This window comes from Plectrocnemia conspersa, unplaced genomic scaffold (assembly GCF_051122295.1).
Source record: "Plectrocnemia conspersa isolate PC_06_02 unplaced genomic scaffold, ASM5112229v1 ptg000001l, whole genome shotgun sequence".
Taxonomy (NCBI): domain Eukaryota; kingdom Metazoa; phylum Arthropoda; class Insecta; order Trichoptera; family Polycentropodidae; genus Plectrocnemia; species Plectrocnemia conspersa.
The window spans coordinates 22,015,508-22,043,499 of record NW_028277165.1 but is presented as its reverse complement, the minus strand read 5'-3'; the positions used below and the strand labels follow the sequence as shown (position 1 = coordinate 22,043,499).

The following is a 27,992-nucleotide window of genomic DNA, read 5'->3' as shown; positions in this document are numbered from 1 at the left end:
TGTGATAGTATGTTTAACGAACTGTCTGATTTTTAATAAGTTTTAAAATGGCTCAGTGTGCATATGTTTTTAGCTAATTATTTATGCATAATACCGTTTTAAGACTATATTAAATACCATATTTACCATTTTGTATAGTTGGTGCTCCACAGATTGTTAAAAATACGAATTTAATAAAATATATAATGTATAAAGGTTATCTTATTTATTTGGTAATAATAATAAGAACAATACTTCTTAAAATAAATTTATTAAAAAAAAAATACATTTTAAGTAGGAAACATTTGATACAAAGGATACATAATCGGAGTTTATATTTTTGTTTATTTGTACACTGAACGAGATTAAACAAGATTTCCGTATATGTATACACACGGTTTACAATGAAGCTCGACTGACTGATTCGAGTATTTAAACTATGTACTATTTATTATACAATTGAGTCTATAATATATTGAATATATGGTGCTTTTGTAAAGATTAAAAAGGTGATAGTCAAATTTATAATAAAAATAATAAATGTGATTTTGTGAAATTAAATACATTTTGTAAATGTATAATACATTTTAAGCACTAGGATCATTCGCAAGTACGTTGGCAATCGTTAATCGAAAGTTTGGCACCCACCCCTTGTACTCATTTCTTCAGAATAGTATCTTATCGTTTTAAAGCCACAGCGCACTTTGAAATGTGTAAAAATATACTTACGATATTATTTATTTAGTCTTAGCCATTCAGTCTCTTTGACGAGAATACTACAATTCAAATATCTACCTAAGTTTTAGTTAAATAAATGCTTGCGATGTAAAAGTAATTTGGCATTGCACAATAGAAAATGGAAATTTTGGCCTTAAAAATCACACTACAAATCACATTGTTAAACATATAAAATATAATTAATATACTACAAATTCTAAAATATACTTTACAAGGAATACAAAAAGCATGTAATCCTTAACTGGTATAAAAAATAAACCGATTAGATTACGAATTAATATTTTTTCAATAAAGCAAAATATATGGTCTTAAAATAGATATAGTCATTAAAAATATTTATATAATAATATATTTACATAGTCTTTTTCTTATATATCTACTATCACTATTAGTGTATAATCACTTGTTTGATATTCATGACATGTTAAACATTCATTAAATTTTTTGACGATAAATTCCATTCTGTAGTCCGTAATAAGGCAAACTTATCACCAGCTGCTCGGTACGCCGTTCCATATGATGCCCGTAACACATCACACCGCAGTAATAAGCTCTAGTGTGATCCTTCTGTCGATAAATCAGTATTCGGAGCTCTCACAATAAATAAGTTACGATACACAGTATCCTTTACATATATAAATTTCACATTTTCAACAATGCGTATAATATATGTATATATATAATTACAATCCAAAGTTTTTTTTTAGAAAAATATTCAACGAAGTCGGACCGTTACCTTCTACGAACGTTACGTAAGTTTGTGCTTATAAATCGCTATGCGTAAAGTCAACTTCAGCTGCTGTGTCTTAAAACGACCGACACACCGACGCATTTATCGTCTTGACACACATCTCATATGTCGACTTCGCGGATCTTTCTTTTCAGCGTATTTTCGGGTGCTTTTTTTACAATGTCTTGCTTCAGACGATAGTACCATTCTATCCTGGACACAGCATAGTCCTATAAGTTATTTTTATTATTATTAAAACAATTTTAAAAATTCAATCATCTAACAGTAATTCTCAACTGAAAGTATGGTGTGACAGGTCAACGTCTAAAATTTTGTTTTTGGACGATATTTTATAATAGAAATGTATGCAAGTCAAAAAAGGCTGGGAATCACAGGTCTAACATAATAATACATACCCAATATCCGAAAGGAATTTGACTCTTTGGAGCGTTGACGATAGCCCACAAGGTCCAGAACAAGTGGCTTGCCAGAGTGTATGCCTCAACTTCAACGTTCAAGTGATTGATTTCTTCCACCGTGGACATTTCTCCGCCGCATATCTTCATCAGATATTGTTTCATGAATATCTCCTAAAAAGTGAATATATACGTTAGTGATATAATCTTCAGAGACGAATCTAGCATAATACGCCTATGCCTACGTTTGTACAAATTAGAATTATTATTTTTATATATGTATATTTAATAAAAAAAATATGGGATAAATCTGTGCTTTATTTATTATCGTTAATTTATTTTATTATTATTTAAAAATAAATAATTAAATATCCAGCAATATAAATTTGAATTTAAAAATAATTAGAATTAAATAATCTGAATAAAGAGGGACATGAATATTATAAAATTAATGTTCATCATAATTTTAATTTCGAAAAAATCTAATGTACTAAACTAATGATGAATATAATGTAATGTTAAAAAAATCATAAATAAATAAAATATCGCCTATCACCATTAATTATTACAGATAACAGATCCTTATTGTGACTATGAATAAATTATAACTCGACATTAAGATTTGAACACATTTATTAAAACTTGAGGTTTAATACAGTGACTGATAAAGTTATTGTCCATTTATAATAAAAAAGATATTAAAATGAATTACTATTTACTATAAATCAGAAAATTCCGAAATATAATACAAGGCCAATAACTGTACGAGTCATTTTAATGCGAAATTATATCAATAACAAGTTTTTTATCTGTGTAGTTGAATTTTTAATTAGTAACTAATAAATAGGTTACGATGTATTAAATATAAAATATTAGCAATAATGCAGTAAATATGATACCGTATTTATGTGTATATCATACCAAAGCATACGTGCGATTCAAATGTGTTCAATTCCCTCAATCATAGTTTGTCACTCGTATTTGCTATAATGATTTCAACACAATTACTGTTTCTGCGCACATTTGCACACAGAGTGCGCGAGGGGTAATTTGGCACACTGTTGCGTGTACGCGCGATGTGGCCATAGCCTTCTTCAGCTGGGAGTTTGCACAAGAGCACCGACGGAACCAAGGATGGACATAACTGAGCTCGTCTAAAAAACCAAGCAATAAAAAGCAGACACGCACAGAAAATATAGACGACCCGAAGTGTTTTTTTAAGTGAACATCCGACGCCTTTATCAATTTTATCATTCAAGTTAAACTATATGTATAAGATGACATAAATATGTATTTAAAAACTCTAAAATAAATCATAATTACAAAATAAACGCATATAAGTATGCAATTTTAATCAATAAGAATCTCCTTTGACGTCACTTCTTTTATATTATGCGTTTCTTGCATTTTATCCAGATTCATATAAAAGAGATGTCTTTAGTTTGATTTGATGTTTTTTCATGAAGAATATTTGCACTAAATTGTATATACTGTTATATCAGATTTTAATTTGTTTATTATGTAAAATATAAATTAGTTCTCCATAAAAAAATTATATTCATACAGTGAAAACAGTTTAATATTTAATTATCAGTATTAAATATATGTAGATATATGACAATAGATTTTGAAATCTAAGGTCACATATAACTTATAAAAAATTATATTCTTCATAAATTACATGCAGATATGCTTATCCGATTAACCTAAAAAATCAAAGCAACTCTACATTTAGAAGATCTTAAACAATTTCCACTGTATAACATATGCAATGTAAGTAAATTATCACACATCTAAAGACATCTCGTAAAACATCGTCTACAATTTAATAGATAAGAGCTCATCGATCAACTACCTATACATAGAATAAAAATTTCATACATATTTTGATTCTTACCAAAATAAGTACACGGCATGCCTGTAACTTAAACAATGTTGAAAATACAACGAAAAAAAAAAGAAAATCCAAACTAATGATATTATATATCGTGAAAAATTTGATGATGATGAAGATTGAAATAAAAGGTTTGATATTAAAGGAAAGACGATCATTACCTTTTGCTCGAGCGACGGATACTGATCAAACTTCTCATAAAAATATGGGTAGTTCGGGTTCGAGTAGTCGTACGCCCATTCGATGAAGTGGTTCGCCAGATCGAAGCCTCGGTGGTTGTACGAACAGTACTCGTAGTCGATGAGCACCAGTCGTGGCTCGCCGCTGCCTATTGACCCATCCGATATGTTGCTGCAGATGGAGTCGCTGGAATCGCAGTCGTCATCCATCGCGAATGAGCTTTTGCGCTTCTTGCCGCGCTTCTCGCGTCTGTGCGAAGGCTGATTGCACTCGACTGTCATTTGCACGGGCACCGCGGACATTTCTTTGTCGGAGCCGGTTTCGCTCAAAAACGAATCGGACGAGCTATCGTGGTTGATAGCCGAGTAATCGACATTGACGTCATCATTTGTCTCGTCGTTTTGTTGTACGATATCTTCACGTATCAATATATTGCCTGAAGAGTAGTAAGATGTGTTTTATTAAATCATTTTGGAAATTAAGAACTTATTTATAAAAATATGATTTTTTTAACTGATTAATTTTTTTAAAATCTTAATTTTAAAAAAGAAAAAATGTGGAATTCCAACAATAATTGAAGAAAAAACTAATGTTTGCATTTGCCAATATCCAGTTCATCGCATTTAATTATGTCTAAATGATGCAATCAAAGATATAATAAAAGAAAACATCATTAGATATTTTCTTGATAAAAATGTTTATTATCATAATTCAGATAAACATCAGAGGGAATTAATTAGCATTTCTAAAGAATTTAAGTATTTGATATATAGATAATATTTTAACATTAACGGAAGACATAAAAGTGCTAGCTCGCAAAGGCGGTTTGATGTTTCATATTTTAAAAAATAAAACTTAATGGAATATTTAGCTTTAACTCATTCCTAAAAATGCAGCAGCGCAGCGGGTCTTATTAGCGAAAATTAGAACTTCAACTCAATTTTTTTCAATTAGTTAACATTTTAACGTAAAATTTAAAATACAGTTTCGTAATGATTGTTTTTTATATTCTCAATGGTAAAATTAAACGTCAAACTGTGGATCGCATATAAAATAAAATATAAATTTATGTTTAGAATCATTAAATATATAGATATATATTTTAAAAATGAAAACGATACAGATTATAATAAAATGATGAAATACTTTTACTTATTTTTAAAACAACAAATACTGAACTTTGTGACTACAATAATTTCGTTATTTTTAACACTTTACGGTCGATTTACGCGGTGATATTCACACGACCATTGAGTTTTGAAACTGCTTGACAGCAAAAAAATGTCAATTTTTTTTACATCTATTAGAAAACAATTGTAGACTAATTGATTTTATGCTACAATTTGTTTTTTACTTTTATGCTTTTTCAAAAGATTATATTGTGTTGTTATTTTTTAACTGTTTTGTGATAATAAACAATCTGTATTGAGAGATTTTTTTACCGAATTGAAATTATTTTGTTTTGTGGTTTTTACTGTGATCGTTATAAAATGGATGAAAGAGAAGAAATCTTGTTAGAAGAAAAAGTTTATCTTTTCCAACCTTCTAGCGAAGATTAAGAATACATGTGATCACAGTGATTGTGAAGAAGTTTTTGACAGGGATGTCATTGGGGGGGGGGGGGTTATTTTCTTGGTACGCGATTCACAGTTTTATGGTAATATTTTTTATATAAGTTTTTAGCGCTTAAAATTTCATATATAGATTTTTTCAAATATTTTAGTTAATATAATATTAATAACATCTATAGCTAAAGCGCTAAATAAATACATTACGGTAAATACACAATTTAACATGTGATTTTGCACAAATGCACAAATATATGCACTCGGTATTCAATGTGTTAATAAATCAATTATTTAGAAAAACTTGCTGTTTGGAGAAATGATCTTTTAAATTAATTAAATACAACGTTTAAATAAACAAAAATTGTGATTTAGATGATGGCAAATATATAGAACGTAAAAATGAAAATAGTGTTTTTAAATGCAAAACAATTTTAAATATTTTAATTTTAATAGTTGACTAATTTTTTTATTAAAGATTTGAGTATTACACAATCAAAAATTCAACTCACCTTCTTGCAAATCGTTATGACAGAATACGACCGGCGATTCCACATTAGATAAGTAATCCTTCAACCAATTGACTTCCCTATCTAGCTTGTATTTAATCAACTTCTTTGCAATAGCAACTTCATTTTCATTCTAAAAAATAAAACAAATCAATCAATAATGATTGTAACGTTTTGTGTTGTTCGTTAACATCGACATACATTTTTGTCAACATTTTCCAAATTAGCCAACGACGTCTGCAGCCACTTGCCAATCTTCTTCCACAACCACTGAGGCTCTTTGCAAAGCGGCACATCCATTGAATGAATGGCCGCCATTTTTTCGGCAATCTTCATCGAGAAAGCCGGTTCGGACAATTCGCGCGTGAGCAGCTGGCGTGCCTGAAAAGTCAAACGTCATAATATTTTCGAAGCCTGCGTCATATTTAATGATTATGTTAAGCGCGATAATAAGTTAAGACAACTCTAAAAACACACATTATGTTGACAAAGAATGATATATAGTTTTTGGGCAAATAATAAATTGTAGAATAATAAAAAACATATTCACCGGTATGAATTCTTCGATTCTTCCTCCTGAGAAAACTCCGTGCAGTCTAGGCCCTAGACGCCTCTCCGATAAAAGTGTGAAAATAACAGAGTCCATTATGATATTGTCTACTCCGCGTTCACTTTGTGTTTGTCCATAAATACGAATTAAGACCTAAAAAGTCGACATTACATAAGCACACAAAAACGATTTTTGATATTAAGAACTTGTGTAGTAAATAATATTATCATATTAACCTTTTTAGGTTCTTCCATTGTGAAAGAAGTCTGTCTAGCGAAAGAGCGTCCTAGTAACTTTTTAATCGTAGATTTCTTTTCACCATCAGGGTACAACGAATCGGCGCTCCTTTCCTCTTCTGGAGTAATCGGAACCCGTGTCTCCTTAGACAAATCAGGTGTTTCCGGTAATGCTACATAGTACAAAAAATTGGATAGTCCCCCGCTGAAAAAGCAAACAATGAAAATCATTGGCAATCTGATTCTCAAAATAACCATGTCATTTGCTAATTTAACCCTTTAAATGCCAGCGACTTTTTAGTGAGTCACCTGTTATTTCTCCTCGCGCGTCAGTATCTCTTTCTAAAAATAAATATAAAATACTTGGTTTACTGATAAATGAAGCTAGTACAATAATCTTTATTAATTAAAAAAAATGTAAATAATTCGTTAACTTGTTTTAAAAAATATTAAACAAGTGACTCACTGGTGTGTCGCTGGCGGTTAAGTGGTTAAGCTTAACAAATTTAAGAACGATGACGATGGCAGTAAATGGTAAAACGTTATTACCTGATCCTATGGAAGGTAAGTTCGTCAGCTGAGACTTTCTTCCATGCTCCATGCAAAAAATCCTTGCAAATCTTTGCCGCCGCGTCCCTCATCTTATCGGGATCGTTGCAGCACAGTGGTAAGTACTGAAACAAATAAAAAAATATTATTAACACCACATAATCAAAACATACTATCAAAAGTATGAGTTTTTTTATTAGAGATGTCATTTGAATAGAACTGCTACTAATTTATTTCAATATATGTATTAAATATACTAATAGTCCAAATCCAGAATTATGTTTTAACTAAAACATATATGTGATTAGTTAGAAAAATTTGGTATTTTTGCATACATATAACAGAAGGCACTTCATAAGAGAGGGTAGACAGATATATTCTTACTCAATATCGAAACAAGCTTTTGCAAGAAAACTCTTAGTAGATAAGACTTGGATACAACAAAAATACATATTTATTTTTTATGAGCACAAGCATTAAAAATTGTACAAGACTACAAAATTTTATATTCAGTGCAATTTAAGAAAATATATTCTGGCCAAGTGCGCACCATGTGCTACACTTAATCGTCAGCATTTGAGCTAAAGCAAAAAATTACAAGAATAGCTTTATAAATAGAAACACATTTTCTCTACATTTTTGAATATGTAATTATGAACTATCTAGATTTATTCCACATACTTCCTTCAACAAAAAGTTGCAAATTTTTTGACCTTAAGAGATAGTTCATTCTAAAGATCATGGCCTTGAGCGGGTTTGAAAAACACAAGTTTTCTTATAAACTTCCTCAAACAATATAAGTCATAAATCTGAAAATGATGTATCTGCTGCATTGTTGATAATTCCCATGCAGCAGATACGTCAAATACAGTATTTAAAAATAAAATATGAGATAAACACTACGTTTATATATTTACATAGCATATGCATATATAAATATAAATTGTGATAACTGCCAAAAATTCCATTTTAAGATTTTAGCACTGCTGTTGCCAATTGAGTGTTTAGTTTTCAATATGTGTACATGACTGATAACGGTTCATAAACTGCACAGTGCCATACTATTTGCATACTTATCAGAGAAAAAAAGCTGTAAACGTTAATGAAAAAGTTGATAACATTAAAAAACAACAAAAAATACCAACATCTTTAATATCGGATTTATAAGCATAAATCGCTGGAAAAGTATTATTAACGCAGAAAATTATACAGTGTATAATATTTATTTTTTCCAGTTCCTGGCCAAAGCCATTAACCTGGGTATCTATTAATTTGTTGTTACTTTTATTTATTTATTTTTTAGGGCAAAAAAAAAATATAAAATGCTATAAATATTTCTCAATAATGTCTTATCCTTAATAACTAGTTACGTGAGTTATGACCTTATATCTAACATTCCAGACAAAGTATACACATTTAATTTACTAAGGATAATAGCTATAAAAAATATAGATGTATAAAAAATAACAAACAACTTAATGACTAATTAAGATACATATGACAAATAACTTATTATACTGGAAAAATATCATTAATAATAAATACTTGGAATCTCTTTTCTTATCTGCTGTGTAATAACAAATTCCACAAAAAGTCTTTTACTTTGAACGGCGACGATTAATTAAATCTTGAGCAAGATAACTGAAATACATTTATAATTACACGCTTATATTACATACACCTTTGAGTCAAATGAAACGATCAAACTTTATCTCAGAACAATTGAGCTAAAGCAGATTAAAAAACCACAATCAATGCCCTTCGAAAAATAAATTATCTAGTGAAAAGTACAATATTGTTATCTATTAATTGCCAAAAACAGGTATAATCAATAATAAAAGTTCCGTTTTTTAATACTGATTATATATCATATAATAAATTACACATCATCCTTAGTCATTTTTCTGACTGAAATAAAAAATTACCGCTTTTTTAAAAAATGAAGTGAGAAACAGCTAGAAATCTAATCAAGTTTAGAGTATATATGAAACATGTCACAGCTGATTTTTATTGCATTTTATTCTTAGTAAAATGCAAATTAAAAAAAATATGTATATCTTCTATTATTATTTATAATTAAAAATAATGATAATAAAGGTAAATGTATGTTTATTAATTATAAAAAATATGTTAGATAATAATATCAAAATAGTTATAGATAACTGGATTAAAGAAATAGTTGATAATATAAAATATTTAGGAGTAATTGTAGATACAAAATTAAATTTTAAGGAACATTGTAATTACATATTAAAAAAATTAGTAGAAAAATAGGTATATTTTCCAGAATGAAAAATATGTTAAGTATAGACATAATAAAAAAAATTACAATATTATAATACTGCTCCATTTTACTTATTTTGCGACAATATTAGATATGTTTAAATTAGATAAACAAATGTTGCAAAAATTACAAAATAGGGCAGTAGTCCTAAATTAAAATGACCAACAATTATGTACTTCTTCATTTAATAACATACGATTTTAATGACTAACACGAAAAAGTACAAGTGATTATAAATCTGCTTTTAAAAATCATAATTTGATCGATCTTTAAATCGAATATAAAATATTTTGATTGTGTTAAAATAATTACCAAGCCAAATAAATCTTGACGTAATCACATTTTCTGAATTCTATCGCAGTGTCGTCAAAAATAAACTCCATATCGCAAGCGATATACGAATTCAATTCTGACCCAAGTGACACCAGAGGATTTTAACATATCTATACAGAAAAAATCCTCAGAAGACGGAAGCTCGCCTTTGTGCTAATATGTGCGAGCATTTTTGCATTCCGCGAGGTTACAGTGGTGTATTTTAGGAGACAAATAAAAAACGTGTTTTTTATACACGCATATGTTTAAAAAATCGGTTCTGCATATTTGCACGATATTTTCATGGTTCGACATTATGGAAAAAATCTGTTAAAATCAGCACTAATTCGTAAAATCGTGATTTACGTAATTAGTTATTTCAGTATAAAAAGCATCAGTGTTCTTAGACAACTACTGACATCTTAAAATAGTCATCAAGTCACTATCGCATCGATTATAGAGCTGTTTTGAAATGGGTAATGAATAATAATATAAATAGCTTTTCCATTCTAGTTACGTGCATAACTGCACAAAAACAACAGCCATATTTTTGACATATTGAATTTACATAATCAACGATTAAGCAATATAATAAACAAATTATAGTATTTTTTTATTCTCGTCGCAATTTTATCTAAAATTATAATATTTAAACTGGTATTTCAATCTTAACCGACACGCAAACATGCGGCATGCAAAAGATTAATGGAATATCAAAGCATACAAGGAAAATAAATATAGCATTAAGGATACAATTGTGTCATGTCTATAGTTTTATGGCAGCAATTTATTGGCCTCAAAATATCTTTGCCTTAGTTTTGACTCCACCTATCGCAATTGAATTTCAAATATTCATTTATTATTAAAATATTATTATCAATAAAAAACAAGGGAAATATATTATAAATGAAAATATAATTTACCTTGTATTTAAAAAAAAACTAAACAAAATAATATAGTAACAAAAATAATATATTACATACATAAATTTTGAGAAACATTAACGAACGCACTGACACAATGTATTTTATATAATTTTTTTCAATAAGCAAATTTTTTTTTTACAAATCTAAAAAAAGGATATGAAAATTATAATATTTTATTTAAAACACATTTTGCAATGAGCAATATAAGATATGAGTATATCAGTTAATATTTGACCAGTTGTTACTAAAAATTAGTAATGCGCCGAGAATTTCCATAAAAATTATCATGTTAAACAAGAAAAAATTATTTTTGCAACATTACAATATTTTGATTGTATTGACATGTCTATTTCGAATAATGTACATAAAGTTCAAAGTAGGGTAATGTGATGATTATGATTCTGACACCTTTTCTGTTTATGATTCAAACTAAACCAGGAAAAACAATCTGACCTTATATCAGAGTTCGGTCAAACTAGTTTCCTGAGCATGCCCTGATCCACATCTCTACATCTCGATTCATAAACGATTCCATAATAAAAATAATCGCAAAAAATAAAATAAGGTATAGCATACCTTATTAAATTGGTGACCCTGCACTTGGACTGATAGTGAAATAGCCTTCAATTTGTCATACAACTTGCATTAGCGCGATTAGCACACATTCGCACAATCTGTCAACAGACGTTATCTTTGGTGCTTGCGAGCAGATAGTGTCGAACCGCAGTCCTACAATGGACCGTCAATCGATAACGACCGTCCTGCGCGTCACTTTGACGTTTTGAGGTTATGTTGTGTGCCTAAAGCTTAAGAACCGCAACGCTAGATGTCGACAATGTAGCATGAATCATGCTTCAAGAATATTCCACTTGCGGGAGTTTGAATCGATACCGACAATGCACAGTGAGATGATAACTGGATTATGTAACGAATGTTTTGAATGTGCACAATTCAGTATTATAGAAATACACTTGGATTTAGGAGATGCTTTATGATGCAATATGGATACAATGTAACTCAATAAATATTAGGTTTTGAGCTAAATTGTTATTTATTAACCGCGAGTATACAGAAACTTTGTACTTATTTTACTATAACGGTAACTCGTTATCTCAATTTGATTCTTTATATAATATATAGTTGTTTCAGCAATATTTGGTAGCAAAAAGCGTCTAAAAACAGTAGTAGGGGGAGACATTTAACGCAGATTTTCTTAAATTTTGAAACATTCATATTGTTTTTTAAAAATTTTGCGTTGTCGTGTAGCGCAAATGTTATTTTCAACTATAAATAAATTAGTTGCATATATGTACATATATCATGCAAAGAAACTAGACCACACAAACTTAAAAAAAAATTTAAAAAAAAATGTTGAAACTTAGTGTCTATTATTTCCGAAACATGGACTGTCAGAAGAAAATACATTATCGAATACGTATTATTGCGATTAATACAAACGTTGAAGAATGATTCATAGAAACGACACATTCAAGTTGTTCTGGTCATTGTTTCTTTTACACAAAGGGTTCCAGTGGCCCCGCAAAATGACGATGGAGTTTTGGTGGAACGTGAGGCAGGCTGTTAGTTTCCAACAACACATTTACGAAATGGATCGCTCAACGCGTTAAAATTATTCTGCAGAAATACCAATTTTGTACGAATTGTGTAACGAAATTTACGGGAAGATTATGTATAAATTATGCATTACTAATATAAGATAAATTCAATTATGTATTACTAATAGTAATAAACAGCTTTCAATTCACAAAAAAACTGATGAGAGCAATTTAAATGAGCAATATATAAAATAATTGTGCATTAGTGTTGGGACAGATTAGACGCGAGCGAGCATTAGTTAAAGCAGTACACATTAAATAAATCTGCAAAGAATCTTTTCCGAAAAAATCCGAAGATTTATTTTACATTAATACACAAACAATTCGTTTTATGGAACAAAGTATTTATTTAAATGCACAATCTCTCAAAATAATTCCCTGTTAAATCGCACCCAAAATTAATTATGCCACTAAAAATTCCTATATGTGACATTTCATCTTATAACAGACTACAGTATTTTCTAAAAAATATAAGTTTTGTTAGCTTGTATTTAACTTTGAAAGTTTATTTTTAGAATTTAGATAATTTTGGCAGAGATTTAAATAAGATGCAGAAAAAATAGACGCTGTGAATTTCATCTTCTGAATCCGGTTCAGATTATTGATGAGTCTCTATTTTTCTATAAAAGCATCTAACAGAAGCATGATTTTTTTTTTAGAAGTTTAAGAAACTCTGTTTTAGAAATTATGTATGACTTTTTTGTATAAAAATGTTTTTTTAACTATCATGTAAATATTATAACACTTTTCACACAAAATTAATAAATGACTGTTGAAGAAAATGTATAATCTTGAAAAAGTTTAAGCTAAAAAGACCTTCTAAAAAAATCGGAATTTAAATCAACTTTAATCAGATTTGTATTAACAGCCTGGTCATAATTATATTATTCAGGATCAGAATAAATATCAATAAGTCTTAAGTATAGCATACGGTAAAAATAAAAACATAGGATCATAATTAAAATAATGAATGGTCATAAATATATTATTCAGGGTCAGAATAATAAAAATAGCATACGTTCAGAATAAAAAGATAGGACGTCTTATTAATTTAAAAATATATAAATAGATATTTTAGAAATATCTTATAAAATATCTTTCTCGCATCAAAAAGTTGGACAGGTTAGGTGCGAGCGTTGGTCAGAACATTGAACACCACACGAATAACTATTAACGAATCTATTTAATTGTATGTAGGACGCAAAGGTATTCAGAGCGACGAAATAAGCGGGAATAACGACAGAGCGGCAGTGGAGAGTACGCTTGGCTTATTGCGAACCCACCAAACAAGTATTAATAATGTATATTTATGCTGAACATATAGAGCATATAATATAAATACTGACCAATAAACTGTAATAAATACTGACTGAAAAAATTTATTCTGACCATCTGTAAAAATTATCCTTACCATTTAATATTAATTCCGAAGAATTAATATAAATTCTGACTCGAAAAATACAAGCCTATTTTTAGTACCATAACGATCGTTATTTTCTATACAAGCGATGCTTGATATAATTTTTTACCGATAACGTAAACAAGTTATAAATGAGGGTTTACAATAAAAATGTATATATGATAATTAAAAATATCCTAATATAAGATAAATGGAAAGGTTTGCATTTTTTTAAAATATTAATCTACGCATTAGAGTAGATTATTTTTAATATTCTAATAAATAACAAACTATTCTTATACACAAATATGACGCGTAGATGAAATTTAAAAATATATATAATTATTCAATCAAATTACAAGCCAAAAATGTAAACTTATTTTTAATATCAGAGCGAAGGCTAAAAAACAGTTGTTAAAAAGGCATCAAATAAAAATTAGGATTTTTTCGTGCCAAAAAATAGTCATCAGTGTTGCGTAGTTAAAAAAATTACGATGCAAAACAAGACAGATTTTTCATAATTGACCAATTTTATCTTTGTATTTCCAAACATAAAATTTCCAAATATAAAACATTCGGATAGCGGAAAAGTAGATAATATTGAGACTACGAACAGCTCAGATGGGATATGTTCAAAACAAGGCCTCACAGGCGACGCCTCGCATTCCAATGGAAGACATACTCAGTCTCTGCTGACTACAAAACGTCTTTACAATACTTCAAAATGTAAAACAAAACAAGCGAATACAAAAGCTACTGCGCAAAAAGTATACCGGAGAAAAGTACTCCTGAAATACTTTCAAGGCACACGAAGCACGTTCGATTTATAAATATACTCTGTCGATCGTTTATTTATTAATCTTGAGGATTGGAATGTCATAAAACTCATAATCATAAAAGCATCAATGCTTCAGATAGCATAAACAGTTTTTTGGTTAAAGTAAACGGTTATATCATCGATCTACTTTGTGATGCATCAAAACAAACTGTCCATATGTATCACGACATGCTAAAAGCGAACAGTCAACGCTCACTTTACTAGTTTGTTTATTCGCGATATTCCATGTTTTTTTCTTATTTGGAAATTATTTTCATGCGAATCTATATCGAGACATTCGAGAAGTTTCTGCGAGGGTTCTATTTTAAGCATACCGTATAAATTGATACTGAGCATATTGTTCTCTCCTCTCCTTTCTACATACTATACATACAAACATATTTACATAAAAAAATGTATATTCAATTATAAAGAAAAATGTACATATACTTATTGAAATCTCCATTTACAGGATACTGAGATTTTTTAATTACATGATTATTGTGATTTTTTTATTGATCCATTATATTAAATATATAAGTCATTCTCAAGTTCATTTGATATATCTATACATATACCCAGCAACGAACTTTGCGTAGCAACAAGCGTATTGATGAATCTAATACCTATCGTTTTAGAAACAATCACTGTGACAAATTATCTGTAATATAGTGTATATAATAAAGTTTCAAAATCAGTGTTTTGTTGTTTTAACTATTACCATGTCCAGAATCCTCCCACGAAAACTATAATATATCACTCGATTGGACATTTTCACCAACAGTGGTATGTCAGTAAGTGTCACGAGCCGTGAGACCAAGTTCGTACGTGCGCAAAAAGATATTGACTGTGCAATAAATTATTCAGGAAAGCGTGGAAGACAGGTCTGAGACAAAGTAGCAGCAAGCCGTATATTTTAATTGGTATTCGTGTTCCTCTTTTTTTCTGTAGTTATATATGAAGGATCAGGTTTATGACAGCAAGTGCAAAAAAATAGTTGAACATCAGAATTAAATTTTTAACGATCAAAATAAAAACGTCACCCTGACTATAATATATTGCAATACTGTGCTATATGAACTAACACAATGGGCTTCGTTCTTCAACACCCACTTATTACCCTAAAATTAGAATTAAAATGCCATCGGTATCATTGAAACATCAACATTTTTTTAATCTTCGGGCTCCAGTCTCGTTTGTTATGGCGCCCCAACAAATTGTAAGCCACTTGCTCTTTTTTTACTTTCTTTCGTCTTCTTCGCGAAGCAGATTTTTTCAGTCGCACGACCGGTTTGGCGCAGCGGCGAAATGTGTGTCGAAATTGATTTTTTTTCGCACATTGGGAAGCAATTGCCGCCGCTGGTTTTTAGCGAAACGATGACGTGGACAAACCGCAAAACATGCCGGCTGCTTGGCACCAAAGCCGATCGATAACGAACGTGTGTCGCTTTCATTGTCAGCTCAGTTGCATATGTGAACCTGGCATGCATAACAGCTTTGAGGTGTCAAAAATCAAAATAACCATGGGTAACGCATACCTTTTGCCATGTTTGAGCTTGATGTGTTGATAAAGAGTATGTAGTGACAATGAAATCAATCGATATGCTTATCTGGAGCTGGCTAAAACTGCGATATATTATTGCAGTATGCAGCTCAAACTGTCAACATAATATAAAAGCTAGGGCTGCCAAATAAGTTAAGTAAAAAAGGAACATAATTTACGGCAGTAGTCTACATTATAATTTAATAAACAAAATGTCATGTAATTGTAGGGCAATGGCACTGTATTTATTCGAATAAGGGATATTCAAAAAGTAAAAATACAATAACAATAAAAATGTAATCATAAATTCAACCACTCTGTTAAACAAACGAGCGGTAGAGTTTACGAGGCCTCAATCGCAACAATATTATGCTTGCTGTTTCTGTTGAAGGTGATGACGTTATGAACAGGGCAAAATGTGGTAAAATGCTGTCGTGAATTTAAAGCAGGAAGAAGTAACGTTCGTAATGAATAAACTAATATAACGATCGATTAACTATATCCTTTTTTTGTATTGAAAAATGTATTGCTTCTCGTCTTTCTGTTATTTATAACAGCCATGGTCATAACAACTAATATCCGACAAACAAGATAACGAAGAAAAAAAAACACTTTTTAATTGCAGAAATTCAAGAAGTTACTCATACTTCCAAGATAATATTGTGACTTTTTTTATTTCATTAAAATGAATAAAATAAAGTAATTTATTATGGTAATATTTTTAAGCATACCGAATTGTAGTATTTTCAGAAGCAGGAATAAAGTAAAACATCTTACTGATACAAAGTTTAAAACATATGTTTTTAAAATATATAGCTTTGATACTTTTATTTATATAATCTTAACTTTGCGAATATATTCGAATATTTGAAAATTCAAATGGTGACTATGTTGAAAAATAAAATAAACGTGTTTTCTAAAACTATTATATTACGAATACCTGATGAATTTTTTTATAGACTCGCATTCATTGAACATTATTTTTTATGCCTCTTTTTTGTTTTTAAGTGTAATTTTCCTCATATTAGTATTCGATTAACACGAATTAAATTAATTTTAAACGAGCTTCATATTTACTTTTATTAAATCTTCCGTTGTATCCTGACAGGCATAAGCCCAATGCGTTACAAAGGGAAAAATCTGTACCAACTGATAAGTCAACCAAATATAACAAGTAAGTATTAACCACCAGATAGAAAGTCTGGAAATCGTGACATCTATATTATTAATTATAAATTATTATGTGTAATATAATTTATAACCAATAGATTTTTTATAAATAAAAATTCGAGTGTTGCTGCCGGGACTCGAACCTGCAACATCAGCGTTACTAGTCTGAGACGTTACGGACTGTGCTATTCCGTCTTTGAATAAAATAATTGTTCCATACAACGAATTGGACAATTGGATTGGTAGTACCGATACCTTAATTACCGGTATTGGGGCAAAAATTGAGCAACCGCACTACCGGTATTTCAAAATTAAATACCGGTAGTACCGAAAATATTTTTTTATTTTTTTTAATACGTACATTATTTTGTTGAAAACGGCTTAGAACTACGAAAACGACGATGTCCGTATTGCTTGAGAGCAAAAGCGTATAATAAAATGATGCTCACTGAAGTTTTATCAATGTAGGATACAAAGTAGAATACAATTACTTTTAGTCCAAGAAGGCCGAAATATCGGCACACTCTATGCAAAAAACTCACCGGCCGATATTTCGGCACAAATTTAATTAAACCTGTTCGTATATACACAAATTCGGCACAAATTTAAGTAAACCTGTTCGCAGTTCCCAGGAATTCTGTTATGTAACAGAGAATTGACCGCGTTCTTTTTATTATAGGGATGGCTGGCGAAGTGAAAACAAAAGCAGGTATTGCATAAAAGAAATTCTTTTTACTATTCGTACATTTTTATTTCAATTGACATCTTTTCCCCTAATATGCTTCACTAATATCGGTGTTAAATATTAGCAATAAATTAGTCTCAATAATTATATTTAAATAAAAAATGCATATGAAAAATGTAGGGAAATGTATATTAAAAAATAAAAACTTTTTCATTTGAGAATAATGACACAATTTAAATAAGTGTTGATGAGTGTATATTTAAAGCAAACATGATTTAGATTTTCTTTTTTTAAGTAAATAAATATGTTTTTTTTTATTGTTGTAACTACTAAATATTAGTGCTGATATTTCAGTGAGTACACAAAAAAAAGTTTAAAATTTTTAAAACACATGTATAACATAATTAAATTAAAATTGCAAATCAATGATTTTATCACAATTATTTTTGCATATATTAGGCCAATTTGTCTGGGACTAAAATGGCTATGCAGTATTTACGTAATTTATATTCTATAATATTTACATAAACATTCATAACTCAAATTTGATTAATGTTACTTTTAACATGAATAGAAATATGTATATCAATATATGAGAGATAAATCTTTCGAAAATAAATATTGGGATTCTCTGAAATTAATATTAAATGTGCAATAATTAAAATAAATCACATCTCAATTAAAACAATATTACAATCGTCAATCATATCAATAGTTATACTGAAAATTCGTTATATTGAATGTAAGGATGATGATATATTTTTATTCTATTTTTAATCACCATATTATTGCAGCATCAAAATAATGTCTTACAAGATCGTTTTTTGTCAATGTCCATGTAATGAACACAATAAAATTTGGTAAAAAAAATGTTTTATAAAATAAGTTTGAGGGTCGGTGAAACACTTTGAATGTCGCACATCCGGCACACGCCAAGGCAAGAACGAATTGAATTCTGAAAAATATTGTGTCAAGTTGTAACATTATTCTTAAATTCGGATCAAAATATTTCGTTATATTGAGATCAGTTTTCGTTACAATGAAAACCTTTTATATGAAAGTTTTTCTGGGACAAATTGAAGATTCGTTATACTGAGAATTTTGTTATTTCGGTATTCGTTACAAAGATATTTCACTATATTATGGTTGATTCACAATATTATTTTTTATTTCTTTATATATACAATAGGATTATCTTATGATGGTATGATAAATAAGAGAATTGATTACTAAAAGTTTCTTAAACTGTTTCTTTCAGCAAGGTAAATAGTGTATAATAGCCGTGTTATGTTATATTATCACAATTAAACTGATTATTATATGATTAAAATCAGTAAAAAAAACAACAAAATAGTCAACTTTTGAGAAATGATTTTTTGTAATCTTCGAAAATATTAAATGATATCATCGGTTTAAAAAATATGCAATTATTTCGATGGTAGTGACGATTATAGTTCAAATATAATTCTAACCTGCGTCACGTGTTCTTTACGTTTCAAAGATACACTCAAGTTTTTAATACTTTTTCCTCATGCGTTGATTGCCGGTGACTCAAAAGCTTGGCCAGAGTTTCAAACATAATGGTACTTTATTTAAAGAAAGTTTTTCTGCACCTTTTATATAAATCATCATCATAACATTTCTTCATGGGCGGCGTTAATTTCTTAAATGATGTTTAGCTTATTCTTCGAATATTAAAAACATTCGAAGTTCAACCTAATCCAATGCAAATTATTTAAATGGAATACGAATTTCTTAGTAATCAGGAGTGACGTGGGATAAGACAAAAAATATTAATTTAGATAATAAAAAAGGTACGTCGCAAAATACACATACTTAAAGGTAAAATTATCGCTGTTTTACAATAATAATAAAAAAAAACATTCGCAAACAACGTTTTCGATCTGAAACGATAAGAGATAAGAACAAGTCTATAAAACGCTTAACGAGCGGCTGTTTAGCCGTCATTTTTTTAACTGGGTTAAAGTGAGATTAGAGACGCTGAAGTTCAAAGTAAAATATATTTGTACGCAGATCACAAAGATTGCGAAAAGAATTGAAGATTAAATCGAAACGAAGATGGGGGGAAATAGTGCTCAAAATACATACGTACAACAAACTTGTCACTGTCAAGGCAAACCCGAATCTCTAGATACGTAAACACACCTGGTTAATAAGTTCATGCACAATTTATTTTATTAAATAAAAAATACGGGTGATCGGTTACACAAGCACCACGTAACTGGTGTTAAGATAAATCGATAAAAGGTTGTCGTAATTGAACAGTGACGATTTCTACGAGATATTCGTCGCGCGTAACAATCTAATCTGAAATCTAAACTGAATTTCAAATCATATTTTGTATTACATTTTTTCAGATTATATAATTTATATAAGAAAATACGACATTGGCCTCGAAATGAGTTTAAGTTACAAAAACACATTACGTTCGGACATGCCAACAGATATAGTTGTATGTATAAAGTATAAACAATAGTCTACGTTGCACGCAAAATATTACACTACTACATAAGCGAGCTTTCCATTCGGATTTCAAAAAACCCTTTTGTTTTAATACGTTTAAAAATAATACAATTATATACATAAGATATTAAAAAAAACCTCCTCCTAACGTCTATATGCAAAAGGTAATAATGTTTTCCGTAGTTGTTTTACTTTTATTAAAACCAATATTAATAACATAAGTCACTTTATAAGGCTAACAAAAATTCTTTCTGGTTTAACGCAAATCTTTTTAGTACACGTGTACATTTGCTGGAGTGACAGACATGCATCACCATACTGAACTTTCATTCGTTAATGAATTTCAATTGGATTATTTTTTTAAATTTAGTTCAAGACAACACAGCGGCTTAGTTTTTATTTGACTCACCCTCGTATGTATAAGTGGATATAAGTCTCATAGAACAATATATTTTTATGTAAATCGCAAGAGAAGATTTGATTTATGACGAATGTATTTCAGCCTATAACGGTCCCTGACAGGTCTTTCTGGTTCGCCTGATTTATCATTCATTCATTCCGACGATTTTTAAAAGATGATTAAAGCGGTGGTAGACGGCACAAATCGTTCGACATACCGCATAATGGGATCGCTGGCTCAAAAGAAAATAAATGGCAAAGGTGAGCATGAAAGTCATCGGCAGGTCGTGGCAAAACGATAAGCCACAAACAAATTTGTTTACTGCTTTCTAGCAGTTAGTCGTTCTTATTTAAATTGGGAAAATTCATTGCCTTAATCCCTAACTATGAAAGATACTAGAATGTAGATTATCTAATAATACTAAGCCAACTTTACAATTTATAAAATATTGTTTGTCAAGAAGATGGAATGGGGTACATGTTACTTATTGCAATCGCGTGACAACATTGAAACGTTCATAACATGCGCAAAAACCTTCGCATAACCAAATCGACATAACAATATTGAAATTGCGCCGCAGCTCGGTGAGAGACGTCGCCGAAAAAATAATTTGTTATATTTAAATTTGTCGCTAAAAGCAAAGTTTCATTGACGCAAACGCGAATGAATATTGCAAATTGTATACAGCATAGCAGAGACGAATATTGTTTTGGATATTATGATTAACATCTTTTAAGTTACACAAGCGAGTATTGTCGATTTTTTTTACCACATATTGTTTGTTCAACTGTGTCGATTCGCGTTCGTGTGCTTAATTTTTCCATACTTTTGCAAAAGTGATTAGCTTATATGACGTTAATCTTATGATAATATGCATATTTTTGTAAGGTACAAACAAATAAAAAATGCCATTCAAAAGAAATCCGCATACACTATTTTATGATACTATAAGCACAAAAAGTTAATACAAATACTAATTACAAAATACGTCGACGTTGCGATGAAAAACCAACGTCATCTAATAATAATAAAAAATATAAACATAATTCATTAATTTCTATGAAATTGGATCAACAATTAAAATAAACTATACTTTACATTATATATATATATATAATCATCGATTAGTCACTGAATAAATAAAACTAAATTCCAATTCTGAATAAAGAGTAATCTAATAAGAGCTTTGAATTACTATTACATAATTTGGTAAAAACACAATTTTATCGACATACTAACCGAAGGAATGTACATTTTTATCATCGTAAACAAACAGCAATAATCATGGCCACAATAAAAATGAAACACATTATACACCCCCCCCCCCTCTAATTTAACATATTTTTTAATGCATTGTTTTGCATCCAATTATTGAAGCTGTGTTTTAACGCCATTCTCTTTTAAGCGTCGTTTAACGAAGAAACAGTAAACGAGATTAATGCTTTCATTGTAAGCCCAATGTGTTATCGACATAGTGAATATCTACAAGTAAGTATTAACCACCAGAATGAGTCTAGGAATCGGTGACATTTATATTATTAACTATAAATTATTATGTGTAATACAATTTATATTCAATAGATGTCACTGCAGCTGGGGCTGGTTTTTAATAATAGCGCATTTTTATAAATAAAAATTCTAGTGCCATTGTCGGGGCTCGAACCCCTAACCTCAGAGTTATTAGTCTAAGACAGTGGTTCTTAACCGGTGCACCGCGGTGCACCAGTGCACCGCGAGCTTATTGCAAGTGCACCGCGAGAAAATTGGTAAAGACAAAAATTCCGCAAAATAGTAAAATCTTAATGTTTCAATCAATTTATATTTTATTATAGTCGTGATACCCCACAATAGATAAATTTATTACCAAACGAAATTGTGAATCAGACCAAAATATTAATGACACTGGGAGTACAAGTGGAAGAAGTAGTGACGATGTTACTAGACATCATACGTCTCATACAAAAGAAAATATATCCAGTAAAATCAAAAAAATGAATGGACAGTATTCTGAAGAATATTAACGTTTCAGTTTTACTAGCATCAATGAGGAAGGATATCACATTCCACTATGTGTTGTATGTGGAGAAAAACTGTCCAATAGCGCGATGTATCCTGACAAGTTAAATCGCCACTTCACTACGAAGCACGCCGATCTTGCATCAAAAAGTAAAGATTACTTCAAAAGATTGTTAAGCATGCAAAATAAACAAGCGAAATATTTTAAAAAAACTGTTAAAATTTCCGATAAGGCACAATTGGCGTCATATAAGATTGCTGTACAATTAAAACCACATACTATAGCAGAGTCTCTAATTTTACCTGCATATTGTGAAATAGGAAAAATTATGTTTAGTGATGAAGCAAAAAGGAAATTATGAAAATTCCTCTTTCAAACGATACAATAAAAAAAAAATTAAATATGTCGGATGATACTGAGAAAACAGTTGACGATAAACTTTCCAATCGATATTTTGTTTTACAAGTCGACGAATCTACTGACATTAGCGGTAAGGCACAAATACTAGGATTCGTTCGTTTTATAAATGAAAACAAAATAGTGAATCAAAATCAATGCTGCAAAAAACTTACCGAGCATACGACAGGACAAGATGTTTTTGATCTTATTTATTCATATTTAGAACAATTTAAAATATCATGGGAGTTATGTGTAGGAATTTGTATGGATGGTGCTCCTTCAATGGTAGGCTCATTTAAAGGATTTGTAACCCTTGCAAAGACAAGAAAACCTAATATTATATCTACGCACTGTTTTTTACATAGAGAATCTTTGGTTTCGAAAACACTACCAGCAGCAGTAAAATCTGTACTAGATCAAGTTGTAAATATAGTGAATTTCATAAAATCAAGACCTTTAAAAACACGCATGTTTAAAAAACTTTGCATTTCTATGGAAGCTATGTACGAGTGTTTGCTTTTTCACACTAAAGTCAGGTGGTTATTTAAAGGTAAAGTTTTATGCCGATTCATAGAACTTAAGAATGAATTGTTAATCTTTTTTCGAAATGATGGTATGGATGATTTTGTAAAATGTCTTCAGAATAATGATTGATATGCTAAAGTGGCATATTTAGCAGTTATTTTTAATCAGTTAAATAATGTTAATACAACCATTCAAGGAAAAAACGACAAATTCATGACATCCATTGACAAATTGACAGGATTTCGGAAAAAAATAACTCTTTCGAAAAATCAAATAATAGAAAAAAAAAGTAGATATGTTTCCTTCACTTAACGAAAACATTCCCGAGGGAGTTATTTCCGCAATAATAAAACATTTAACTTTATTGGAAAAAAATATTGCACATTATTTTCCATTCTTAAGTATAGAAAATTATGACCGGATACGAAATCATCAAATTAGTCTCATTGTCGACTGATCGTACTCTAAAAATTAAATTTTCCGAAATAACTATGAAGAATTTTTGGATTACTGTCCAAGAATATTCACTTGTTTACATGAAGGCAATGAAAATTTTGTTACAGTTTTCAACATCATATTTGTGTGAGCTTGGTTTCTCAACAACAACTAATATGAAAACTAAAAAACGAGAAAGACAGAAAAAATTTAAACGAAGAATTCAGGGTAACTACATAAAATATTCGACCTAATATTTCTGATATCTGCAAAAGCCAACAAGCTCAGGTATCACATTAATTAATTTTTGATTGATCATATAAATTCCATGACGTTAAGCAGGAACGTCATTTTGGGTAAACAAAGGGGGGTAAATGCACCACTTAGATTTGCCACCCAAAGAGCACCTTTAAATATTAATACAAATATTTTTAATAAAACACGTAATTAAAAATTGGATCTAGGGCAAAATTAACTACCTAAATTTATTTTCAATACTAAACTTTTTTATATAATTTAATTTAAAAAAATATGTGAAAAATTTGTATGTAATTTTGTATGTAACTATTATTTTTTAAAAATATGTAATAAAAATGATGTCCACATATTTTTTTCGACCTCTTAATTCTGGTGCACCGCCACTTTTTCCCATGATCAAAAGTGCACCGTGACTTTGAAAAGGTTAAGAACCACTGGTCTAAGAGGTTGCGTACTACGTCATTCCATTCTTAACTAGATTTTTCTAGGCAGTCTGTATGTAGGTATTTGTTGAAAATGGAAAAAATATATTTTTAGCAAGACTACCGCGCTTCTTATTTGTGATAATTGTTTATTTGTCAAAGTTTTAAAGTCAAATTAGGAATGCATTTTTTTATATTCGCAATGGTAAAATTAATAAATGTCAAACTGTGGTGTTCGCGTACTTGAACAAAATTTTCTAAATGACCTTTTTTTAGCTCCTGCAGAAATTTATTATCCTCAAACAAAAGCCGTGTCACGGTTTTTCCGTGAAAACTTTTTTTAGTTCTTTCAGGAATTTGCCCTTATTAAAATCGGAGTTTTTGAACCATTTCCATGACCTTTTTTAGCTTTCACGTCAATATGTCGTCCGTTTTTAAATTTACGAAATAGATTTTAAACAAAAATTTCCGTGGTGACTACTTTTTTAGCTCTCAGGAAAAATTTCCCAAATGACCTGTTTTTTTAGGAGTTCAGGGCGCTGAACCTTTTTGGGCTAGCCCTGCTCGTCTGTCAAGAGAGACCATGATTTGTAAGTCAGTCCGAGTCTTTTTCTAACGAACCTGAAAGTGATTATCGTCTTGGAATAAGTTCGCCGAGTGATTGTCGAGTATCAAATCCTTTATACTGGTCCCTTCTAGGAAGTTTAGACGAATGGGAGGGAAGACAATTTATAACTAATTGTGTTATTGTTTTAGCTTCACCTATTATATTTCCTTAGTGAAAGCTAAACATCCAAGGCTCGATGCGAGGCTATGCGTATTTTAATACGTGTGTCTCGAAGTTTATGAAAAAAAGTTGAAGTTTTTATGATTTGGAAAATGATAGCTTTCGAATTTCTTGGGTGTTCCGAAATGAGGATTTCACTAATGTTTTGTTTAACTAAATTCCTCTTTTTTGGCGTTTATTTGACCTTATATTTTTTGGTGATAAAAGCACAAGTATTTATGAATTATATTTGAAAAACAGGCCAATGGCCAAAATGCACGAAAATCTAATAATACTGCATTTGGCGAACAGGGAACCAAAAAAATAATTTGTTTTTAGAATGCCAAAGGCAAAGTAAAGGGAAAATATATTTAATTAAAATATTCGCGATTTTTTTAATCAGTAACATCTTAGTGGTTGCTGTAAGGATGTTAAAATGGCCGCCGCTTAAAATGTACATACACACACGAATTTTACTTATTTCGAGGTAAATGTACATTAAAACTCATCGACGAAACGTAAAAAAGAAGAAAAGAACATATTATTGCCTTTTTGTTGAGAAACTTGACATAAAAGAGGAACAACGACGTAAAATATCGACGAAACGAACTGATTGAAATATTCTGAAGAAACGACATGCCCGCGACGAATCGCTTTATGGCCAAATTTGCAAAGCGAACGGATTACTATTATTTCGTCGTATTTGGCATTGCGCATGCGCAGATAAAACATTCTAACTATAAATATACTTCGTTCGAAGCTCACCACAGATCGCAAAATCACGAAGTGTTATCGCAAAAAGTATTATAAAAAGCGCATCATATCTTACTATTTCTCGACTCGAATATTTTTTTAATTCGAATAAGACGTTCGTTTATTACGACCGAACCGATCGAATATCGATCTATTATGGCCAAAACCAAGTCGGTGTTATTTTGTTATTTTTAAATTGTCCAGTACCAAACTACGTATGACGAAAGTTTGCTAAATAAAATTACAATGCTAGTGCAATTAGAAAGTTTGCAAAATATTGCAAAATAACCTAGTTCAGAAATATTTAAGTATTAGTTTACAATTTATGATCTGTAAGATTAAAAGCGCAATTTTTTCACCCCCTTAGCACCCTCTTTTGACATCTGATCGATTCAAAATAAGCGCCTTACGTACGTCGTTCGAAAATCCGCCGGTTTCGCCGATTATCGATTCGCGGTTTGTGCGAAAAGTATAAAAGCGATTCGCGGGCACGAATGCAAAAATATGAAAATACCGTATAAAATATCGCGCGACCTTTCCGCCGGCGCCGTGCCTCCGGCACCGGCCTTCGCCGGAAAAGCCGCCTCGAAAGATAAATAAAAGAAAAGACTCACCTTAGACATGATCGTTTCGTTGCGCTGTAACGTTTTCGTAAATAACACGCAGTCACTTCACTGAGTATAATACAGTTTTGATATAATAAAAATAGTGTCGACGGACGTCAATTTCTAGCGAGTGCGAATACGACCTCCCAGTAGAACAGCCGCGGCGATACTGTCGAAGTAAGTGCAGCGCCTTTGGATTATCATATTACTCACCCGTTACTCATAATGCTCGTTACATCGAGTATTGCTTAAGGTTGAATAATATTTTAATTTATTGAAATAATATTTAAATAACTTATGGCATAAATAAGTGCTCCCCCACAAAAATATCAGCTGCGGTGAAGGATTTAAGAGATCATTTTTTTGTTCCAAATTAAAATTATATGATGGATTACGTGTTTATATTTTAGTTCAAACTACAAAATAACATATAATTTATAACAAATACAAATTTGGCCTTTCAATTTTCTGCAACAAATGAAAACTATGTCGTGGCTATGCCTCGTAAAAATCTTTACTTTGAGAACGCAGTGGTAGATCAAGCTTTCTGAAGACCCCAAGCCCAGCATTAGTTAGGCTATATATGTATATATAGTTTATAAAAATGAGCAATAAATATGTGGTCTGTTTCGTTTATTTTTAATTTGTAATGTAATTATATCTGAAAATAATGTTTCTTTTTTGAAGATCGTATTAAGGTTGAGTACATAAGATATACAAAAATAAATATTTTTATCATATTTTTTTCCAAGAGAACTCGTGAGACCCCCTAAATAATATTAAGCCCTAAGAACGCGCATGTTTCGTTTTATGGATGAATAAGAAGTTGT

At 30.2% G+C, this 27,992-nt stretch overlaps 1 protein-coding gene across 6 annotated transcripts; it reads right to left on the bottom strand.

Moving 5' to 3' along the window:
* Positions 1 to 231: 231 nt before the first annotated feature.
* Positions 232 to 27,333, bottom strand: LOC148239222 (choline/ethanolamine kinase). 6 transcript variants are annotated; one of them, XR_015811208.1, is made up of 10 exons: positions 27,172 to 27,333; positions 7,347 to 7,471; positions 6,798 to 7,002; positions 6,562 to 6,714; positions 6,213 to 6,392; positions 6,015 to 6,144; positions 3,919 to 4,373; positions 2,785 to 3,017; positions 1,864 to 2,037; positions 232 to 1,677 (listed from the first exon to the last, which is right to left on the bottom strand). XR_015811208.1 is itself a non-coding variant. In XM_088195961.1 (9 exons), exons 1-9 carry the CDS (start codon positions 27,178 to 27,180, stop codon positions 1,570 to 1,572), a joined length of 1,539 nt encoding a protein of 512 aa, XP_088052087.1. In that variant the 5' UTR covers positions 27,181 to 27,333; the 3' UTR covers positions 232 to 1,569. The 6 variants fall into 6 exon arrangements, 3 of the variants coding, with proteins under 3 accessions (XP_088052087.1, XP_088052094.1, XP_088052112.1); XR_015811210.1 differs by having other exon boundaries at positions 2,885 to 3,017; XR_015811209.1 differs by having other exon boundaries at positions 1,077 to 1,677; positions 2,872 to 3,017.
* Positions 27,334 to 27,992: the final 659 nt, after the last annotated feature.